This window comes from Falco peregrinus, chromosome 7, assembly GCF_023634155.1.
Source record: "Falco peregrinus isolate bFalPer1 chromosome 7, bFalPer1.pri, whole genome shotgun sequence".
NCBI classification, from domain to species: Eukaryota; Metazoa; Chordata; class Aves; order Falconiformes; family Falconidae; genus Falco; species Falco peregrinus.
In genome coordinates, this window is record NC_073727.1 from 73,442,763 (window position 1) to 73,461,674 (window position 18,912).

At 36.6% G+C, this 18,912-nt stretch overlaps 1 protein-coding gene across 1 annotated transcript in view; it reads right to left on the reverse strand.

Annotated features, from left to right (window-relative positions):
- The window catches only part of HMGCLL1 (3-hydroxymethyl-3-methylglutaryl-CoA lyase like 1), an 87,991-nt gene that overhangs the window by 49,000 nt on the left and 20,079 nt on the right, over nt 1-18,912 (reverse strand). Inside the window, exons 2-5 of the mRNA XM_055811063.1 lie at nt 13,118-13,195; nt 12,012-12,119; nt 6,949-7,044; nt 5,002-5,150 (exon numbers count right to left, since the gene is read on the reverse strand). Coding sequence (XP_055667038.1) covers nt 5,002-5,150; nt 6,949-7,044; nt 12,012-12,119; nt 13,118-13,195 — 431 coding nt within the window. The remainder of the gene's footprint in view (nt 1-5,001; nt 5,151-6,948; nt 7,045-12,011; nt 12,120-13,117; nt 13,196-18,912) is intronic.

Consider the following 18,912-nt stretch of genomic DNA (forward strand, 5'->3'; position numbering starts at 1 on the left):
CCAGCAAAATATTTAGCCTACAGAATTTGTATTAGAAGCCAAAAATGTGTAGTCCTGGGAGCTTGCTTGAGCAAAGGCATATTCTTTTGCATGCATGAGCAAAGACCATGTTTCTTTAAAAGTAGCCAATCTATAAAAGGGTGATTAAAACACCAAAATGTTGATTCTTAGTGCAGAGTAAAAACCTGTGTCCATATAGTCCACAGCTTCATTTTGTATTACCGTACATGACAAAGCCTATTAACAGATTCCTTACATCTATTGTAATTTACATAAATTACAAGGTGCTAATCCTTACCCTAGGCACAAGTAGGATGGGATTTAGCTGTTCTAACTTCTGACATCAAAGGTAATAATCTACAGCCTATGCCTTAGATAGAACATCTCTAGGATGACTAACACAGGATAGCACCCAAGCTCATTTGCAGCCAAAAGGATGGATCTTCTGGAGAGCGGTTCATCTGATCCTAAGGCAGGTACTTAAAAAAGCACATACAATAAATCGTAGCCTGAAGGCTGCCTATTTCCCCTCTAGTAACTACAAGCAGATTTAGGATGACAAACTCAGACTTGTTGTGTGGTCATGCTCAGATCTGCCTCATGTTACAACAATAGTTGTAAACAATATATAATTATTTTCAGTAAATAGAAGCCACAAAACAAAATAAAACCTGAAACTAATCTTCTCCTAAATAACAACCAGTCAAACCATAAGCATCAATTCTAAATAGTGAATGTCAACTGGTGAACTATGTAACATCCCATCCTTTTGTTTCCAAAATGCTGGGTGTTGAGGCCATTCAACAGAAACTCATAAATCCTAATTTCTTAAACTGTCAGTTTCTGTCTCTGCTTGACTTGTCTATGTGATACCTATGGATCAGGATATAAAGAACAACTTGCCACAAAGCTTTGACTGTCTCAGCATGTAGAGAATTTTGCATGGAACTGGGATACAGAAATGCCATTTATTTTATCTGTGACTGGAAGCAGCTTCTTCAGTAGCAGCTAAATATAGGATCATAAATCAAGATCATAAATATCAGGCTTTGATAGCTAATTCTTTTTTGTTTTACCTCCAGGAAAAAGCCACCTTGATTGCACTGAGTATTTCTATGAAATCTCTGTTTAAGTCTTATTTTCTAGTTACCTTTTCCACACTTTTCATTGTGGAAGAGAAGCCCAGTGTTTGCATCACTAAATACAATGTAACACTCCACAAATCTTCTAAATGTACTACAGTATTTGGGAGCTAATGAACTACTTCCACTCCAGTTCTAATGAATTCCCTGTAGTAGTGCAGAATTTTGTTGGGTATTAGTACCAGAGAAAATTATGGTTTACTCTTCTAGCAATAAGTTGGAAATGACAATCTGCTTCCATAATCCCTCTCCTCACAACAGCTCAAATGTCATAAACAGATTTATTTACTTCCTGGATTTAGCAGTCAAAATTGATGTTTCTTCCTTATGGGTATTTTTTTTAACTAATTACAAGTTCTAAGTCCATTTTCTAGAGCCTTGTTCAACTGCTAAGTGATCTACCATTTAAAAAAAAGTCCTGAATTCTGCATTTCTGTGTTTATGCCCCTGCTATTATTTTTCTGTCTTCAGAATTCTATTCAACAAAAGACAGTACACTGGAGCTTAAAAGAAAGTTCTGATGTAGATGGACACTAAACAATCCTTTTTTATTATTATTTCTGACCAATCATTCCATCTCAATGCTTCCTACAGATTCCCATAACTCTGCCACCCATGATGAGTGTATTTGAATGAGTATGAACGTGCAGAAACAAGATTCATTGTATCACAATACTTGGCAATTATTCTCTTCAAAACTTATTTGTCTAGACTCTGATCTGTAGTCACATTTTATTTGTCATTAATTACTATTTTGTCTCCTCAAAATCTCCCTGGCAGGGATTTTTTAAAAGTACACTTAAAGTCCAAACAGATTGTGTTAACCTGTTCTCTTTTTATCTTTTAAGTTACTAGAATGCTCAAAACTTTCTTTTCAGTATTTTCATATACTGAAATCCATGTTCAACGGATGTTTTAGATACTCAGAATTATTACCTCAGTTTGTTTTTTTTTTGTTTTGTTATGAAATAAGGGTCCATATTCTGCAGTTCAGATTCTCGGCAGATTTTTAGGAGATTAGCTACTTTATTATTGAGTTATATTAGAAACCTCTGGACAAATAGCAGACCGTCCTCTCCTGGAAATTTTGATTTGTTGAAGTGTTATATTAGTCCAGCATCTTATCTCCTGATGCCTCAACCTCTAATTTTCACTGGATAAATTAGTTCCTAAACTAACATCCTGTGATGCAGAAAGCTGTAACATAAATATAAACATAATTTCTCTTCAATTACCCTCTTTAATTGGTTTCTTTACTTGGTTGTAATTCCACAAATCAAATGATTCTGTCAATGGCTTCCTACTTCCGAATGATTCATTTTTCTTAGACCTGTAAGCCTAAGGAAGAAAGCTATAGCTGGAGAGAACTTACATAATTTTTATTCACAACTTCAAACCTGTTCACTTTGTAGCAGATCTGATATTAAGCAGTCCGCTGTTGAAGCATTCTGTAACATACTGCACCTGGCACGACAGACTCAAAAAATTGTCCTGCATGCACTGTGTGAAGTTTGCCTAGGTCTGCTTACTGAAGTGAAATTACAGATCTTTGCACTGGATGCACAAAGTAAGCACTTTTAAAACATAACCTTTTTGAATTTTCTGAGTTCAATTATCTCATTTCTCTTCAACTCTGCTGTTTTTTCTGTTTGCCTCATTACTGGTTCTTGATACTTCCCTGCATCTCCTCGCTTTGTTTTCCTTCTTTTTATTTTTAATTACTATCATATTCTTTTTTTTTTTTTATTCGTGCTCTGCTTCCATTTGACCATTTTCTGCCTCCTATTTCCTCCTCCCTGTACATACCTTCCCATCCTGCTGCCTTCTCGTTTTTTTCTGATGTGTGCAGGAAAAAAAACCTGCTACACAGTTCATCAGTTAGCAGACAATAAATGTATGGGAATGCTGTAGAATCCTATCATGGGAACAATCATTTCCATCACTTCAGTGTATCAGTGCCAGAATAACTGCTACTGGCATATTACAAATGCTTTAGACATACAATGTGTGGGAAGAAAAAGCAGCAGGTTGCCATTTTCTTAAACGTGTGAAACTAGTGCACAGAAGGTAAGTTAACATTTTAAGCTCCAACATCAATGTAGAGTACATTACAGGGGCTTCATGACCTTAAGTTCACATTTTCTGGACCAGTTGCAAAGTCCATTTGTTGACACCCATAGCTATTCAAAACATATACAATGCACAGGCTTTGAAGATTCCCTTGATGGTTGGTTGCCTCTATTTTGCCATTTGGTTGAATTTTGTTTGTGAAATACAGGAATATGAAACAGAAAATATTGCCTCACATGCCCAGACATGTGAGAAAACCAGAAAACAAAAGTTTACAGTAAACATGTTCACCAGTGCCTAACGTCTGTTGCTACACACATGCTGTCTTTTCTGAATTGACTGCCTACTCCCTTACCCACACCTATATGGGTCCTAAAATTCAGACATCCCTGAGCTTAATCCTCCTTGAGAACTTAAATTGCTAGTTATGTTCTCAGCTCAGAATTGTTTCAGAAAAATGTGGCAAACAGTGGTGGCAGAGACCTTTTAAACAACTGATCTCTTGTAAGAGAAGCTGCTCAGGAAGGCAAGCCCTGACTCTACCTGACAGATTAGCAGCTAGGTAGAGTATTTAAACTTGGGTACAAGTTATTATTTCTTAATAACGTGAAAGTCCTTATTTCTCTGTTCAGTGAATTTCCATCTGAACTATATAAACAGGCTAGGGGAAAATGACCCGAGCATTTATGAGCTATCCTTGGCTGGATGTGTGTATGTTAAAATCCTTGGGCTGGACAAGATGACCTCCAGAGGTCCCTCTCAACCTAAATCATTCTGTTATTCTGTGATCCTCTGAGGCTGAGGTATAACTACAAGTCAGATCTCCCCTTCTCAAGGCAAATGCTCAAACACCCTCAGTACTGTGCAAAAAGTGAGCAGCAGCATTACCTCATCATGACTTCTGGAGGAAAATGAGATCCCAGTACTTATTCCCAGGCAGGTTTTCAAGCACTAAGTCTCTGAGGTATCTACCTCTATTTTCAAATCCAGGTATTTTCTGAGCATGATGTAGTTTGCATTACTAGTAATCCTCAAGGAATCTCACTGTTGAGTTTCTCCTTGAACCTATGTAAGCCTTTTTACATTTACAAGGACCTTCACAAATTATCTTAAATAAGTAGCTCTGTGTAATGCTAAAGAAATATAAAGAAAAAATAGCTAAAGAAAATGGAAATGAAAAAGAGAGACTGTTCAAAGGTGAGTATCATTCAGGATTATTTCAAGTTTAAAAGAAGGTACTCTAGAGAAAGATAAATACTGGACAATTTCAGAGTTTCATGCACTAAAGACTCAAAAAACTTCAACAAGTGGAGTTTTCAGAACAACTTATATAAAGAATTATTTTTTTCTTATGAGTAAATTTGTTATATCTCTTTTATACTTTGATTCTGCAGTGTATGACATGATATCTTATCAATTCTATAATAAAATACAAGTATGCACTGTATTTTCTAAGGTGCAGGCAACAGTGTTATGACTTCTCAGCAGCACAAAATAAGTTTTGTTCTGTCATTTGTGATGATTAAATTTGTTTAATAAAAGGGGTATGTTTATATACACAGCTTATTTTTTTAAATGTCCAGAGAAAACTAGTCACCATTAGCATTTGCAAAACACAGAGCAAAATTACTCAATATATTCAATCTTAAAAAAAAAATAAATACAATTAAGACTCATTTCAATCATCTAAAATGTAAAAAATTAGTAATATACTCTTCTACTGGTAGAAAAAGCCCTCTGTAACAGCAAGGCAAATAACTCTGTATTACTTAAGAATCTTTATATTTACCCACGCACTGGAATATTCATATTCCTTGCAGATTTAGCAACTTCTTCAAATTTGTCTATGCTTTCTTCAATTGAACAATTAATGTTCATTTTGCTAAAAGACTCAGATGCTGCACCAAATACTGAGACTTCTGTCGCCCCTGCTGCAATCTGAAAAATACATTTCAATAAAACAGAATCATAACGCTGTATTAAAAGATTAGGTTAAGCATTTAATTCTGTGTAACATTCTAGAATTTTAAATCACATTATATCATCCATATCTAAAAATACAAGTTTCATTCCAGTTTTTTTAAAATTGATTGCATACAAACAGATTAAATCAAAATTTGAGTTCATCCATTATGGCATATTTCCTTCCCCTTCTTAGCAATTAGGTAAACATATTTTTAAAGGGATAAATGATAAAGGTATTAAGCTGTAGAAAACCACATGAACCTACTATGAAAATAACAATGATACTTATATTCATTTTTCAGAAAAGGAAAAGATCATATAACAACTCTGAAATATCCATCCTCTGTACAAAGCCTACTCCTCATGAATGTCAGGAAGTCATTCTCATGCTTAGGAAAGCTCTGTGCCTGCACGTGCCTAGAGCAGCAACAGTAACCAACAGGGATTTCCTTGTTAGAGCCAACTCTAGGATCAAGGGCTCCATTGGTCTTGGTGTCATAGTCGATACGGGTAACAAGGTAAATGTGTATGTGAGAGTCTGCTGAGAAAAAGTCTCAAGAGAAAATACCGGTCTAGAAGATGTGTAAATGTGGTGACTTCAATGAAGGGACAATTAGCCCGAGCTTGTACTCAGTACCTCAGTAATTCAGCTAACATGAGGCAAACTAGAATGCTGAAAGCCAAATGATAGAAGAAGAAAACATTTAAGCTTAGGAAAGTCGCTAATTAATTAATTCTCACTCCAGTGAGAACAATACTCCTGTTGTATGAAAAAGAATAGAGCTTTTCCCTTCACTCTCTGCTTCTGCAGGATAATGTCTAAGCTTCAGCAATCCTTACGGGAACAAATAACCTTTCAAACAGTGGGAAGAAAAAAACTGGCTGCAAGAAAGAACTCAGCAATCACCCACAACTATTTCTGCGTTGTTTACCTTTCAGTGTATCACTAAATACAGTACAGAGGTACAGCAGATCTAATTCAACTCATACAAGCTACCACTGCAGACACGGTTGTGGCACTATAAAACTGACTATTGATAGTTAACTCGCCTATGTACAGGATTCTGTTTTAATGGAAATTGCATATACAGTATACAAACTGCATGACAGATTACACCACAAACACCCACCAAGCCCCAAATATGGCTTGTCCTATATCAAGCCAAAAGCACAGAAGCAAAAAACTTTTCAGAAAACAAAAACATGTAAAGACTTGACTATCAATGTGTAAGTTTTAAGATGACTGAACTGCTCCATTTTTGCAAGCCCAAGCACTTCAAGTGCTTCAAATCTATAATTTTGAATATTTATTTAGTATGAACTGAAAAAATTTGAACTTTCAAACCCTACCAAAATGAAATGCAGAATTTAAGAAATCTAATACATTCCTATAAAGCATTTTCATTTAAATGACTCTTTCCTCGTTCTTTTTAATGACTTTCCAATAAGACATTCTTCAGAAATTTCTCTAGTGCAGAAAAGTCAAAGGAGAAGGAACTGTCTGTCTTACTACACACAAGCATCATTTATAGGAACTTGCAAAGACTTTTTGATCAATATTTCCATTAAAGTATTAATATAGAGAGCTTAGTATCAGTCTATGAATTAGCCCATTTTTCACAATGAAAACTGAGAGCTTTAATTAAAAAAAACCCATAGCTTAGTTCTAACAGCACAGGTTATATGACATTAAATAGCTCATTTATGGTACTGAACTGAAAGTGGCTGAAACATGTAAGAGGTAATTGTGGACACCTATGAAGGTACTTACAGCTGAATGAAAACCTTGAAGATTAGGTGTGAGGACAGGGTATTGGACTCCAGGTTGTCGCTCAATGCCCCTCATTACTTCTTTGTGATCTGCCATCTAAAATATATAAATAATTTGTATTAATCAGCAGTTATTTTCTGATTGTATATAGCTAAGCAGAAATCGTCTTAAGACTGTGGGTTTGCCTTCATTAGGTATACAGTTCACACAAAAAATGAAACAACAAAAGAGTTAAATCAATGGTTTTCTTAACTTTTGACTATTTGAGTAGCATGCTTTCCAGCTCTATATGAATATAGAATTGGGGCTAAGATTCCTATGGTGTTTCTTTCTGTGTGTATCTGTAAAAACATATTTTGCATCATAAATTGATAGATTTGTGATCATGACGATCATCAACTGTTACTAAAACCTTAAACTTACTTCAGCGGACTCAACAGGTGGAAATCACAGAATAACTGACATTTTAAAACCATCCAAATCTTGAAAACTTCAGCACTCTTATAAATACAACTTCATAATCTTAAGCATAAGTGAACCTAAATTATTCAAAACTGCAATCAGCGTATTTGTAAAGACTAACCACAAGTCTATGCTTAAAAATACAGCAAAATCCAGTTCTCTGCATAGTGTAACATTGTAATATACTTAGAATTTTCTGCCAAAAAAGAAAATACTTCTTTATTATAGGAAAGGTCAAAAGACCATTACTGTCCTCAAGCATTTGTTCCCCTTAGTTTCCTCTCACAAAAAAACCCAAAACTAAAAACCGCCTTTTTAAGATATCCTTACACTTTTCTCACTCAAAATTAAATGTACTTCATGTACTGATCAAGAAGACATATCAAAGACTTATTCACATAATGAACTGTAGATTATTTAGAAAAGCATATTTTCTTGAAAGAACTGGAAGCAAAATTAGTTTATTTTTTAATGTTTTGCATGCCTGAATACAATGCAGTTAATAAAACATTTAATTTCTTAGATTTTGAGTTTTAACAAATGAATAATGTATTTTAAATGCTTTTAAAATCAGCTCTCATAATAGCAAACCTTCCAAGCAAACAATATTAAATTGGATTTCTGATTCTTTCCACACTGATGAAAAGTCATTTGAGGAATAGCAAGATATATGAACTACAAAGCTTTCATTACTCCTTATCTTCAAAGGATACTTTATTGATACCTTTGAAGTAACACAAATTCTAAAAACATGATATTAAATTATACCAGATTATTAAGTGACAATACTACTAGCAACCTGGAATCATTCTGTCACTATGACAGAATATGGTTTCCTACTATGAAGATGAATGGATTAAAAGTATCAGAAAAATGCATGTGCACCTCCTCAAATGTAAGCCCAACACGTATTTATAAGGAAATGGATGTATGGTATGAAAAGTGTCCTATAGCCAGACACAACTAATTTCTCATCAGGAAACAAGTGATGGCACAAAGCAACTTTTTATAATTGCTTTTACATAAATTAAAACAGTGTGACCACCTAACATATCTAATAACCTCACAAAAAAAACATTTGTTAATGCCTTAGTTTTTTAAGAACTATTTTTCATTCCTTAATTTAATATAAATAGTATCTACATTTCTCAGGGCAAGGGAGGCTGTTTGAAACCAAATGATTAATTAAATGGCAAATGCTGGAACTAATTCCACACTTTAAAATTATAGCCTGACTTAACATATACTAGAAAACCAAAATGACACTTTTTCAACTAGTATAAAGCTGCCAGATCCAAATAATATTATATATATTACATCTGTCCCGTTACTATTTTTACTGTAAGTAAAATCCCATTTTAACACATATTGCATGTTATAAGATTTTAAATTTTAATAAAATATTTCTTTTCCAAATTTCTTTAAAAATAAGCTTTCTAATGATAGGTATTTATAATTTTTGGCTGTTTAGGTTATAGGTGTGGGATCCTGTTTTACATGGCACCTTGCTACTGTGGAACTTTTCCTTTTAGTTTTTTTCAGTAAAAAAATCTTTGCCAAAAAAAACAGTGGATGGGAAGCCATAAAAGAGCTTTAAAATACTAAAAAAAGTAAGCGAATGAGTGATCTAAACATAACCATGAATTCTATTCCCATGACCTATGAAAAGAAAAAAGGAGCAAAGAAAAGACAAAGTCAAGACTGCACTCCTTATCAAAGCAACACAATCTTATTTTTTAAATAAAAAAACATTTAAACACAAATTAAGCCATTAAAATAAAATATTCAGACATGAATTTGAGATAAGAAGGGATTGTTAATTTTTTCCAAAACTGACAAACCTGTGCTAAATTTGGTACTCCTAATGGCTCACAGGAAAAGGAAATAATTACACAAGAAAAGAAGAAATCCACCCTTGCTTTAGACTCTTCCTTCTAATGTTTAAAAACCTACATTATTCTCTGTTGCTGTAACTGCCAAAGTTTGATGGCATTTGGAAAAACTTAGCTAGTCACTTTTAACAGACACAGTATCACTGCCCCTGTATTGACAAATTTGCAAAGAAATTCTGCATTGTTGCTGTTTTCTTCCCCTTTCCTATTATCCCTCCTTTAGACCCTTCCCTGGTGATCCTGAGAATACTGAAATAAAGTCCCTCCAAGTATGTACAGTTTGCTCTGCTAACTCATGAATAAGAAAAAGTATGACTGTACTATGTTTTTCGCAGAGGAAAGTCTGGAATACCGTCCAGGCCCAGGATGCATTCTCAGTTTAAAATGGACAAACTTCATATACATCTGGACAGAAGATGTGCAACAAGCAATGTTAAAAATTGAAGTATTTCATGTTTTACTCTGAAAATAACTACTGTGGTCCTTACTAAACAGACAAGTACTCAAAATGCTTCTGTGCAAACAAGTACATAGCTTCTTGAAAATCAGTTTAAATGATACAGACAAGTATTGACTTATTTCCTTACTTTGCAGGGGACAACTGAATTTGCACAAACAGGAGCTACATAGCGTACTTCAGGACTCAGCCTGAATTTGCGGTGTTAAATCACAAATGAAAACCTGGCACTCTGATGCCAATGTAGTTTTACTGCTGACTTCAGAAAGGCTAGGATTTCTGCTGAACTGTAACAAATGTAAAAACTGATTTTGGAAAAATAATAAGCAAATTATTACAATTCATCAAAACCCAGTATGACTGCTGACAGAGTGCTAGATCTGCACCTCCAAATGCGGAAAATGACATTTCATTTAAAGAAAAAGAAAAAAAGACACGCTACCTTTCTTTTTCACATGATGACTATTCTCAGAACAGTAGAAAAGAGGTAGGAACAACATTTAATTATATTAATGATGTGTGACCACTCCAAATCTTTAGTTACAACTGAATGTTTAAATAAACAAAGAGCAAAATAAAATGCAGAAGTACTTTCTTTGCATCCGTTCCACAGTACAACATTAACTGTAAAGAATTTTCTCTGTATTATTAACTGAAAAAGGTCACTGCTCCTTTGTGAGCAAATGCAAAATCAGGATAGAATCTGCAACATCTCTGCATAACTAGAATCCTTCAACATGCAAGCAAGTATTTTTCTGTGCGTGTGTGTTTATGTTAGTGTTTGGAAAAGGAGGACTGCATGGTGGATAGATAGACAGACATGTATCAAGTGCAGCAGACATTAAAAAATGGTGTTTGGCTTCAGGGAAGTGTCAAGTTCCCATGACACTCCACACCACCACCAGGCCTGGGGAGTCTATTCCCTTGGTTTGGTGCTGGGGAGCACTCCTGAGTTTACCCAGTTTGCACCACCTCTGTGCATCTAGGTTTTCCTGCCCTGATTCTACGTCTCTGAAGTGGTGTGGCTTCCACAAGAAGTCCCCGCTACCCTGACTGCTCCCCAGAGATCAGTCCCACTGCTCTTCATCTAGTGATACCCAGTACCCTGCATCCCAACTGCTTCATATTCTCAAATCTTTATCATTATGTCTACATTCATCATCCTATACCCCAGTTGCCCTTTACTCATGATGCTGATCTATCATCCCTACACCTCTTTTCCCCACTCAGCATCCTATGACCAATTCTCTCACTCCTCATTTACTGCTGTCCCTTGCACATACACACCCATACAAGCTTCTACCATCATGCTGCAAGGGGCAAACTGGGAATCTCCCATTAAATTGTTTATGTTTGGAGAGCAAGAAAAATACTAAGATTTCTCACACCCTATGCAGTAATCATGGCAAATTGTACTCCTAGTATTTCTGTTGATCAGGGCCTGGAGTTTTCCCCTCCTAAGAGTTCAGGTGGCTGCACTCAAGGCCAGCTCATTGACAAGAAGACAGCAACTTTAGAAGCCTCAATCAGCCTTGGAGCTCATCAATAAAAGCTGGAAAGCAAATCAGCAGAGGCTCCCCCCGACAGCTTTGTTAAATAGTCTTAAAGTGGCCTACCCTCCCTTTTCACTCAACTTCACAGCTTGAGCTGAGACACTTTCTCGTTTCCTCTCTGCCTGAGAAACAGTGCAGCTGCACAGCAGCAACCAAGCCCATTCTTGATCTTACTGATAGAACCTAACCATGTCTCCCAGACAACTCCTGGCTTAACCTCGCACCTGCTGCATCACTGCGGACTCACCTGAGTACGTGGACTCTTGGCTGCCCTGGTTACCCTCACTTGTTCTGCTCTGTTGGAGCAGTCCAGACTGTTGGACTGCCCTTCAGTCAACAAGGCTACAACCTCTGCTCCCCTTGTTACCATGCTTGGCTTCCTGCTCCCCTTCCCTCCTGGAACAACTTGTTCTTGCTGCTGCTGAGTTACGGATTTAACCAGCTTTCTGCACAGCTTATTGGCTTTTCTTCAATTTTGACTACTTCTTAATAATTAGCCCAGTGTCAGCTGACCTAAACAAAAGCATAGAACTTTAAAAACTGCATAAATAGTGTCTGACAACAGCACCCAATTTTACAAACAAACAACATCATTTCTGTTCCATTTGTGTCTATAATTAGGCTATACTACTGGAAAACTCCACTACATGGAATGGCATTTGAATTAAAACAGTTCTGAATGGTGATGATTTTACATACCTGAGGCACCCATTTGGATGAAACAAAACTGGTCACTTCTATTGCAGGCAGGCCTGTTTTGGAAAGCCGGTTGATTAACTCAATTTTGATATCTGTTGGGACTATCACCTATGGACATGGAGACATACTATAGTGAAGTAACTTCATGTGGTAAGAAACGTTTGTAAGTGAAATTTCTCAATACGTAATCAATAGTATTTTTTTTTTAAATAAGGAACTATACTCATACATTATAGTCTAACTATACTGTTTCCTAACAGTAGGAAGCTACTGCATAAGGAAAGCACCAAGCAGTATACGTGATCCTACTTCATTTTTTGTCTACCACAAAAGAATGAGGAAGCACTTCTGTGTAACGGGTTATAGATCTGGCCTCACTAATCGTTAGTAATCAAACAGCAACCAAGCAAAGAAGTAACAAAGGAAACAGTAACACAAGATAGCCCAACCAGAGAAAAAAGGGAGGCAAAAACCTCCATAGCTGAGACAGAGTAATTCCATTCTGTTAATACTACTAACATCTTTATGTTAGTAACAACAATATATGTAAGCTTATTCTCCTGTTTGTGGAAACAGATGACTGTTTTGATATATGTACCCCATTTTACATAGTCTCTTCCAATCTTCCATGCTTCCCTATCACCCTTCAGGCAAACAGTAATATCAAAAGAGTAACTGCTTTTTTTTCCATGCCTGTTCAGCACGAAGTATGACAAAACCTATTGTACTATTCCTACTATAGTAGCAGTTGTAGCATAAACATGTATTATCAAGATAGCCAGTGCTTCATGGTGTTAACCAGTTATGTCATGGCAGAATATTATTGACTGACAAGACAAATTCCAGAAAAATAAATGGTAGTTGAGTAACAGAAAGGCTAGTTAACCAAGTATAGAAAGAAATTGTATGATTTAACATCTGGCTAAATAGTAATCTACTTCTAATACACAAAACAGTTATTAATATGAAAATAAATATATTTATAGTAACAAATGGAAGAAGCATAATCAGCAGGATGTAGTTGTTTTACACAATGAAAATAACACTGACAACCAAGTCAAAACACACACACACAAAAAAAAAAAAAAAAAAGAAAGAAAAATTACCTTTTCATTTTGTAACCCATCCCTTGGCCCAACTTCCACAATCTTTATGTACTCAGGCAGTCCAGATGCTTGAGATTCCTGAAATAAAAATCAATACTGAAATACAAAACAATAAGGGTCACCAAGATCAAAAGCACAGCTTGTACTTGTCCTTTCCTATGACTCTGGGTATAAAGTCATATTGTCAGCATTAAATTTGCCCACAGCCTTTAAAAATCTGTGCGAACATGTTCCACACCTTGAATTAGGGAATAAAAGTTAAAAGCAGAAGTTATCCGCATGCATGTTCCACTGCTCCTCTGAGGCCACAAATGTTTATTATAAAAATGTACATAAAACCATAAATGAACATTGTGTTTTACAGAGTGAGAAATATTCCCATTTCAAAAAGCTTCCCAATGAACAATCCAGTCCTCCAAACTTCTAACTGAATGTTCTCAATTTAACTGAACAGTTACTTCTCTGTAAATGTTTGCAAGACTAGGCTATAAATCTGAAAAGACCAGAGCAGTCAAGAAATGTTGAAGAGATTATTAATGAAAGATGAAAGTAATTCTTCTGCCTGAAGATGAAGGTTTCAAAGAAGGATTTAAAGCAGAACAAGGAAGGCCCCTGGTAGACAAGAAGAAGAATTTTGCTGGTGTAAGAGCAGCTCTGGAAAGGCAGGAGGCTTATGGTGACAGGAGGGAAGGAAGGCAGCAGTAAGGTCAAAGGGCTAAGGAGAGCATGGGGAGTTGGAAGGAGAGGAAGGAGAAACGAGCAGAAAAGCAGGTGAAGGGAAATGAAACTTCCTTCTTTATTATTTAGCTGCTCCGTTCTTGAATCAAGTTGACAGGTGCGGCAGTTAACATAACCTGGGCCTTTTAAGTCCTGAAACAGTTCAGAGCCGTTGCTTGGACTGACCCCCAAAAGCTGTGTGTCTTTAAAAACACATCAAATGGCCAACTTGGGGCACACTGCCTGTGCCCAGTGGAGCGGACAGGAGGGACAAAGGCAGCCTTACCAGGAGCTCTGGAGACACCCTGTTTTATGTATCACACTGAGTACAGAATGCAACCCAGTGTCTCCATGCCAGCGTTGAAAGCCCACGCTGGGGTAAGTGCGAGCTGCCTGCAGGCTGGCTGCTCCTGCTGCACCCACCATCTCCCCCCAGAATTAAATGCCTCTGGAAGGATGACAGTGCCAGCCCACGGGGACGGCTCCTGCCCGCAGCAGTCACAGCTCACCCAGAGACCAGAAGTCACTTCTGCAGCGTGTAAATACAGCCACTAATCTCACATCATCCATAACCGGATGGAAAACCCATTTTTCATGCCTCCCTGGCCAGTATCATTAGGATTGTTTCAACCAAACGGCTGCTAATTTCTCCTCACAGTAATGGAAAATGAGCATTCCTACAGCACCTTTGGTTTCTCCCCACATTCTCCGTGCCCATGGATAAAAGTAAGTTCTCTGCAGCAATAGCCAATATACAATCAACATATTTCAGAGCATTTACTGTGTATTTATCTGAGCCCAGTAAAAAGAATGGGAAACAGCTGTACAGTATCTATTTGATCACGTGGAACATCTGGTAAGTTAAAGCTCTGTCAGGCTGTGCTAAGCCCACACTCGCTGACAGTATAAACCTACTTAAATGTGAAGGTTTTACCTTCACATCTGCTGCATATTGTTTCTCTTAAGTTATTTTCACAAATATGGCACTGCTTCAGCACTACGGGCATAAATCTGGGTTCTTTCACGAATATCAGATCCTTCTTGTTAGACAAATGCCACAGCTGCATTATGAGTAAGGCTGTGACTGGAAATATAAAGGAGCTGAAATAGATTATGTGAACTGAAGCTTAATTTAGAGTATGAAAAAAAGTCTACAAAACTTTGGTGGCAAAAATGTCCAATTTCTAGGCCAAATCCTGTAAATCCTATTCAGGTCCTACTGTGATAAAACTTTTGCTGAAATCAAAGCACTGTACCTGTCTTTGCAGAACAGTTCGCACAGCTATAGCATGTGCAGTAGCCATTCGTACAGCCACTCAGTGGATGTCTGCAACCCTTGGATTTTGTAAGGGACAGAAGTTTTGAAGGGACATTGCAGAAAGGCATTCAATATTGATTTTCAATCTCTGTGATGTTACAGGCACACAATCTCTTTGAGCCATAGTGCGGGTCTCTCAGCCCCTGATCTTCTCTACAAGCCTTCCTGTCCACTGGTCAGTCCCAACTTGAATTCACTATTCTTGAACGTGATACTGAGAGCCATGTACTGGATGACTCTCACAAGGGCCACGCAGTGGAAACTCCAGGCAATACTACAGACAAATCCTTACACTCTTCGAGCTGATAGGAACTAATGGCTTAAAGTAAACATCTTGGCTCTGAGTCCAGAAAAGTGTTCCTTTGCCTTGAATTTCATCGTTTCATCCATAGTGCATTGATTGCTCCTGTCTTCAAGGTCACTCAGGTACTATTGTATGGCATCCAGTGTGGTACTGATGATGTATCGTGTCTTTCTATCATCATCAGATCTTACCAACTTGGTATTTTCTGGTGAAAACATTTGGATTACATTTGGATTAACATGATTACTTTATTTTAACACAAACATATACTCTCTCAAAAAAATTTGAGTTAGTGCTATAGAAGAAACAAGTTTTTTAAAAAAGACCTGAGGAACTCCACCAGCAACGCCTCTTTGTACTAATGAATCTGCTTTCAACATTCTCTCTCATTTCCTTCTCAGCCAATTTCTTACTCAGCTCACAAATTCTGTTCTGACCATCCTTATCCCCAACATAACTAATAATTTCTCTCATGCTGCATTGCTGAAGTCCAGGTAACAAACAAGTAAAAGGAAGGCAGAATACTTAAAGTTCAGGACTCTGTGTACTATTTATGCATTTTACAGTGCATAATCACTGAATAAAATTCAGAAATAAATTAAGAGACTGTAAGAGTACACGTACCATCTTCTGCTAAGATAACTAGCATTTTTTCATTCTGTGTCCCAAGTTGAATCAGAGGACTAAAGCAGTACCTCTTCACTTTAATCTCACTTGTCCTATGAATGAATTGACAATGTTGTTGGGAAGAAAAAAAGACTCCCTGCATGTTTGGGAAGTCTTCTAGTCACAGTGTCACACTTGCAGAATATTTGGACATCACTCAAAACACAGCTGAAGAAGTCACCTGGGCCACCAGTCACATCTGCATTGACTAGACAAGCTTCAAATCCACAGAACAGAGGGAAGTCTTTAAGACCTTATGCAGAGTTTAAACACTTCTCTATTTACTATCTGGATGGCATTAGACCTTAACCAGGTCTTGGGCTTCATGAATTGAGGGATCGAGTTCCCAAACTCTAACTGGAGGATTCCAAATGTGCACCATTCTCTTAGGTAAAAGGAAAGATTTTCAGATCCAATGAGACAAACTTATGAGACTTTCGACACCTTCAAGTATGGCATTAAATGGTCTACAAGTAACAAAAAAACCCCATAAATAGAAATCAATAGAAAAATGAAAAATAGTTGTTATATTTTAAGAGAATGCCAAAGAGGTGAACCTTACAGAAGGTTCTTACTTACATTAAACACTAAACATGTCAGGTAAATTGTTTCAGAAAAAATGTATTTAATAAATTGTATTATAGTAAGTATTTTTATGTATTTAAGTATAAAAAGTAGTTATGGTAGATACTTAGAGGTGACTGCTTATTGAATTATATAGTGGCTCTGTTAAAAATAATGACTACCAAAGTACAATGTTTGAAATATCAAAAAGGAAATAGCTGACATAAAAGACTAAGAGCCTGGAAAATTTGTTTTTTCCATGTATCAAGCCTTGCCAAGGGAGAACAAAAAGCATATAAAACCACAAAAAATTACTTCCCTCAAAACAGAATGCAGCCAAAGAGTCTTTTTTAAAAAATTAGAAAAAGGAAAACCATACCATTCAGCTTGAGAGACGGAATGCCAAATTTCTGTATGGGAACATTTTCCCTGAGCTATAAATAGCTGAAAATTCAAGTTTATTATAGAAAATCCTAGCAACCTTTAATTAAAGCAGTATAATCTTCACTGCATCACTACTTTTAGTAAAGGTGCTGAGGTTCCTTCAGCCTCTGATTTTTATTCCATGCAGCTCATTCATATGGGCACTAATAGCACTGGCAAATATTACCCTGAGCTGCTCAAAAGTAACTGAAAGGACCCAAAAGTAAGAGAGAAGAATCTGGAGGTTCAGGACTTTTCAGTCTTTCTAATCAAGTAAAGATGAAGCTCTGCTTTCCTTTTCCACAAGGTGGTGTTCTGGCACAGAGGACAACTGAACAAAGGTAGGTCCATCTTGTACAAGGAGGAATTACTCAGGAGAGCAGTTTTAAGCAAGGATCAGCAGGGAGGTGGCATCATAACTCTGTGTATACGTGCAGTGACATGGACAAATGTCCAAAAACTGGGAGAAGGCTCTGAGATAAACGATACAAATGAGAGAACAAATAAAACAATGGTCAATCTTCTGAACATGTAGATGTCTCTAAACTTTGTAAGACATAGAGGAAATAAACAGGAAGACATTCAAATCTTAGTACATAATCAAATAATGATTTAAGTGGTATTACAGACACTTGTTTATATGGTTCACGCTACTGAAAGGAAGATATAAAACGTACTCATCCACAAGTTAACTAGAAGGAAAATGGAGAAGCTTCACCTGTGAGATATAAATAATATATACAGATATTTGGAAAACAGATGATATATACAGATATTCGGAAAACAGAGGGCCACACCTGGTGAATAACCATCAGTAAAGATAAACTGAGTATTCATCCTAGAACTTTTGCAGTATGTAGCTGATGTGATAACTGGAAAAGCAGAAGCCAGGAACAGGCCACAACTAGCAAAAAAACTCTCTCAGCCCTCGTGAAGCTTTCATTAATTATTTTCTTATGGTATCATTGCTATTCATGTCCTGAATGATAACACAGTAATACCAGAAACAAAGCAGTTGCAAGTGCTTTAGACAGCAGGACCAGAATTCAAAATTCCACTGACACACTAGAGAAATAAATATGATGCATTTCAATAAAAGCAACTCATAACACAACACTTAGGCCTATCTCTATTGTATCTGATGCTGAATAACTAATTAAAAGATTTTTTGCATGATTTCCTTTGCAATTTATGTCTCCATTTTAGTAATTTTGAACCTCAAAAAAAGATTTTTGTAAAATAGAAGATAGATAGTACCTGACTAAACAGTTCCATAGAAAAGGACTAGGATATTAAAACAAGTAACAAATTGAACATCAGTCAATAACACTGTGCTCTCAAAAAAAAAAAATTAAATGGCAAATCTAATCCTAGGCTATAAATAGGGATGTTATATATAAAACAGTAGCTTGCCACTTAATAAGTAGAAATATTTTATCTATTTTGACTTCCTACTTCAAAAAATAATTCAATCAACTGGAGATCATCCATAGGAGGGCAAAACATAAAATACAAGAAAACCATTATAGAATATGTCATGGTTTAAAGCCCAGACGGTGACTAAGCCCCACCCAGCTGCTTGCTCACTCCCCCCAAGGTAGGATGAGGGAGAGAACTGGAAGAAGTGAGAAAACTCCTGGGTTGAGATAATGACAGTTTAATTGACAAAGCAAAAGCCACACATGCAAGCAAAGCAAAACAAGGAATTCATTCACCACTTCCCATGGGCAGGCAGGTGTTCAGCCATCCCCAGGAAAGCAGGGCTCCGTCACATGTAACTGTTACTCGGGAAGACAAATGACC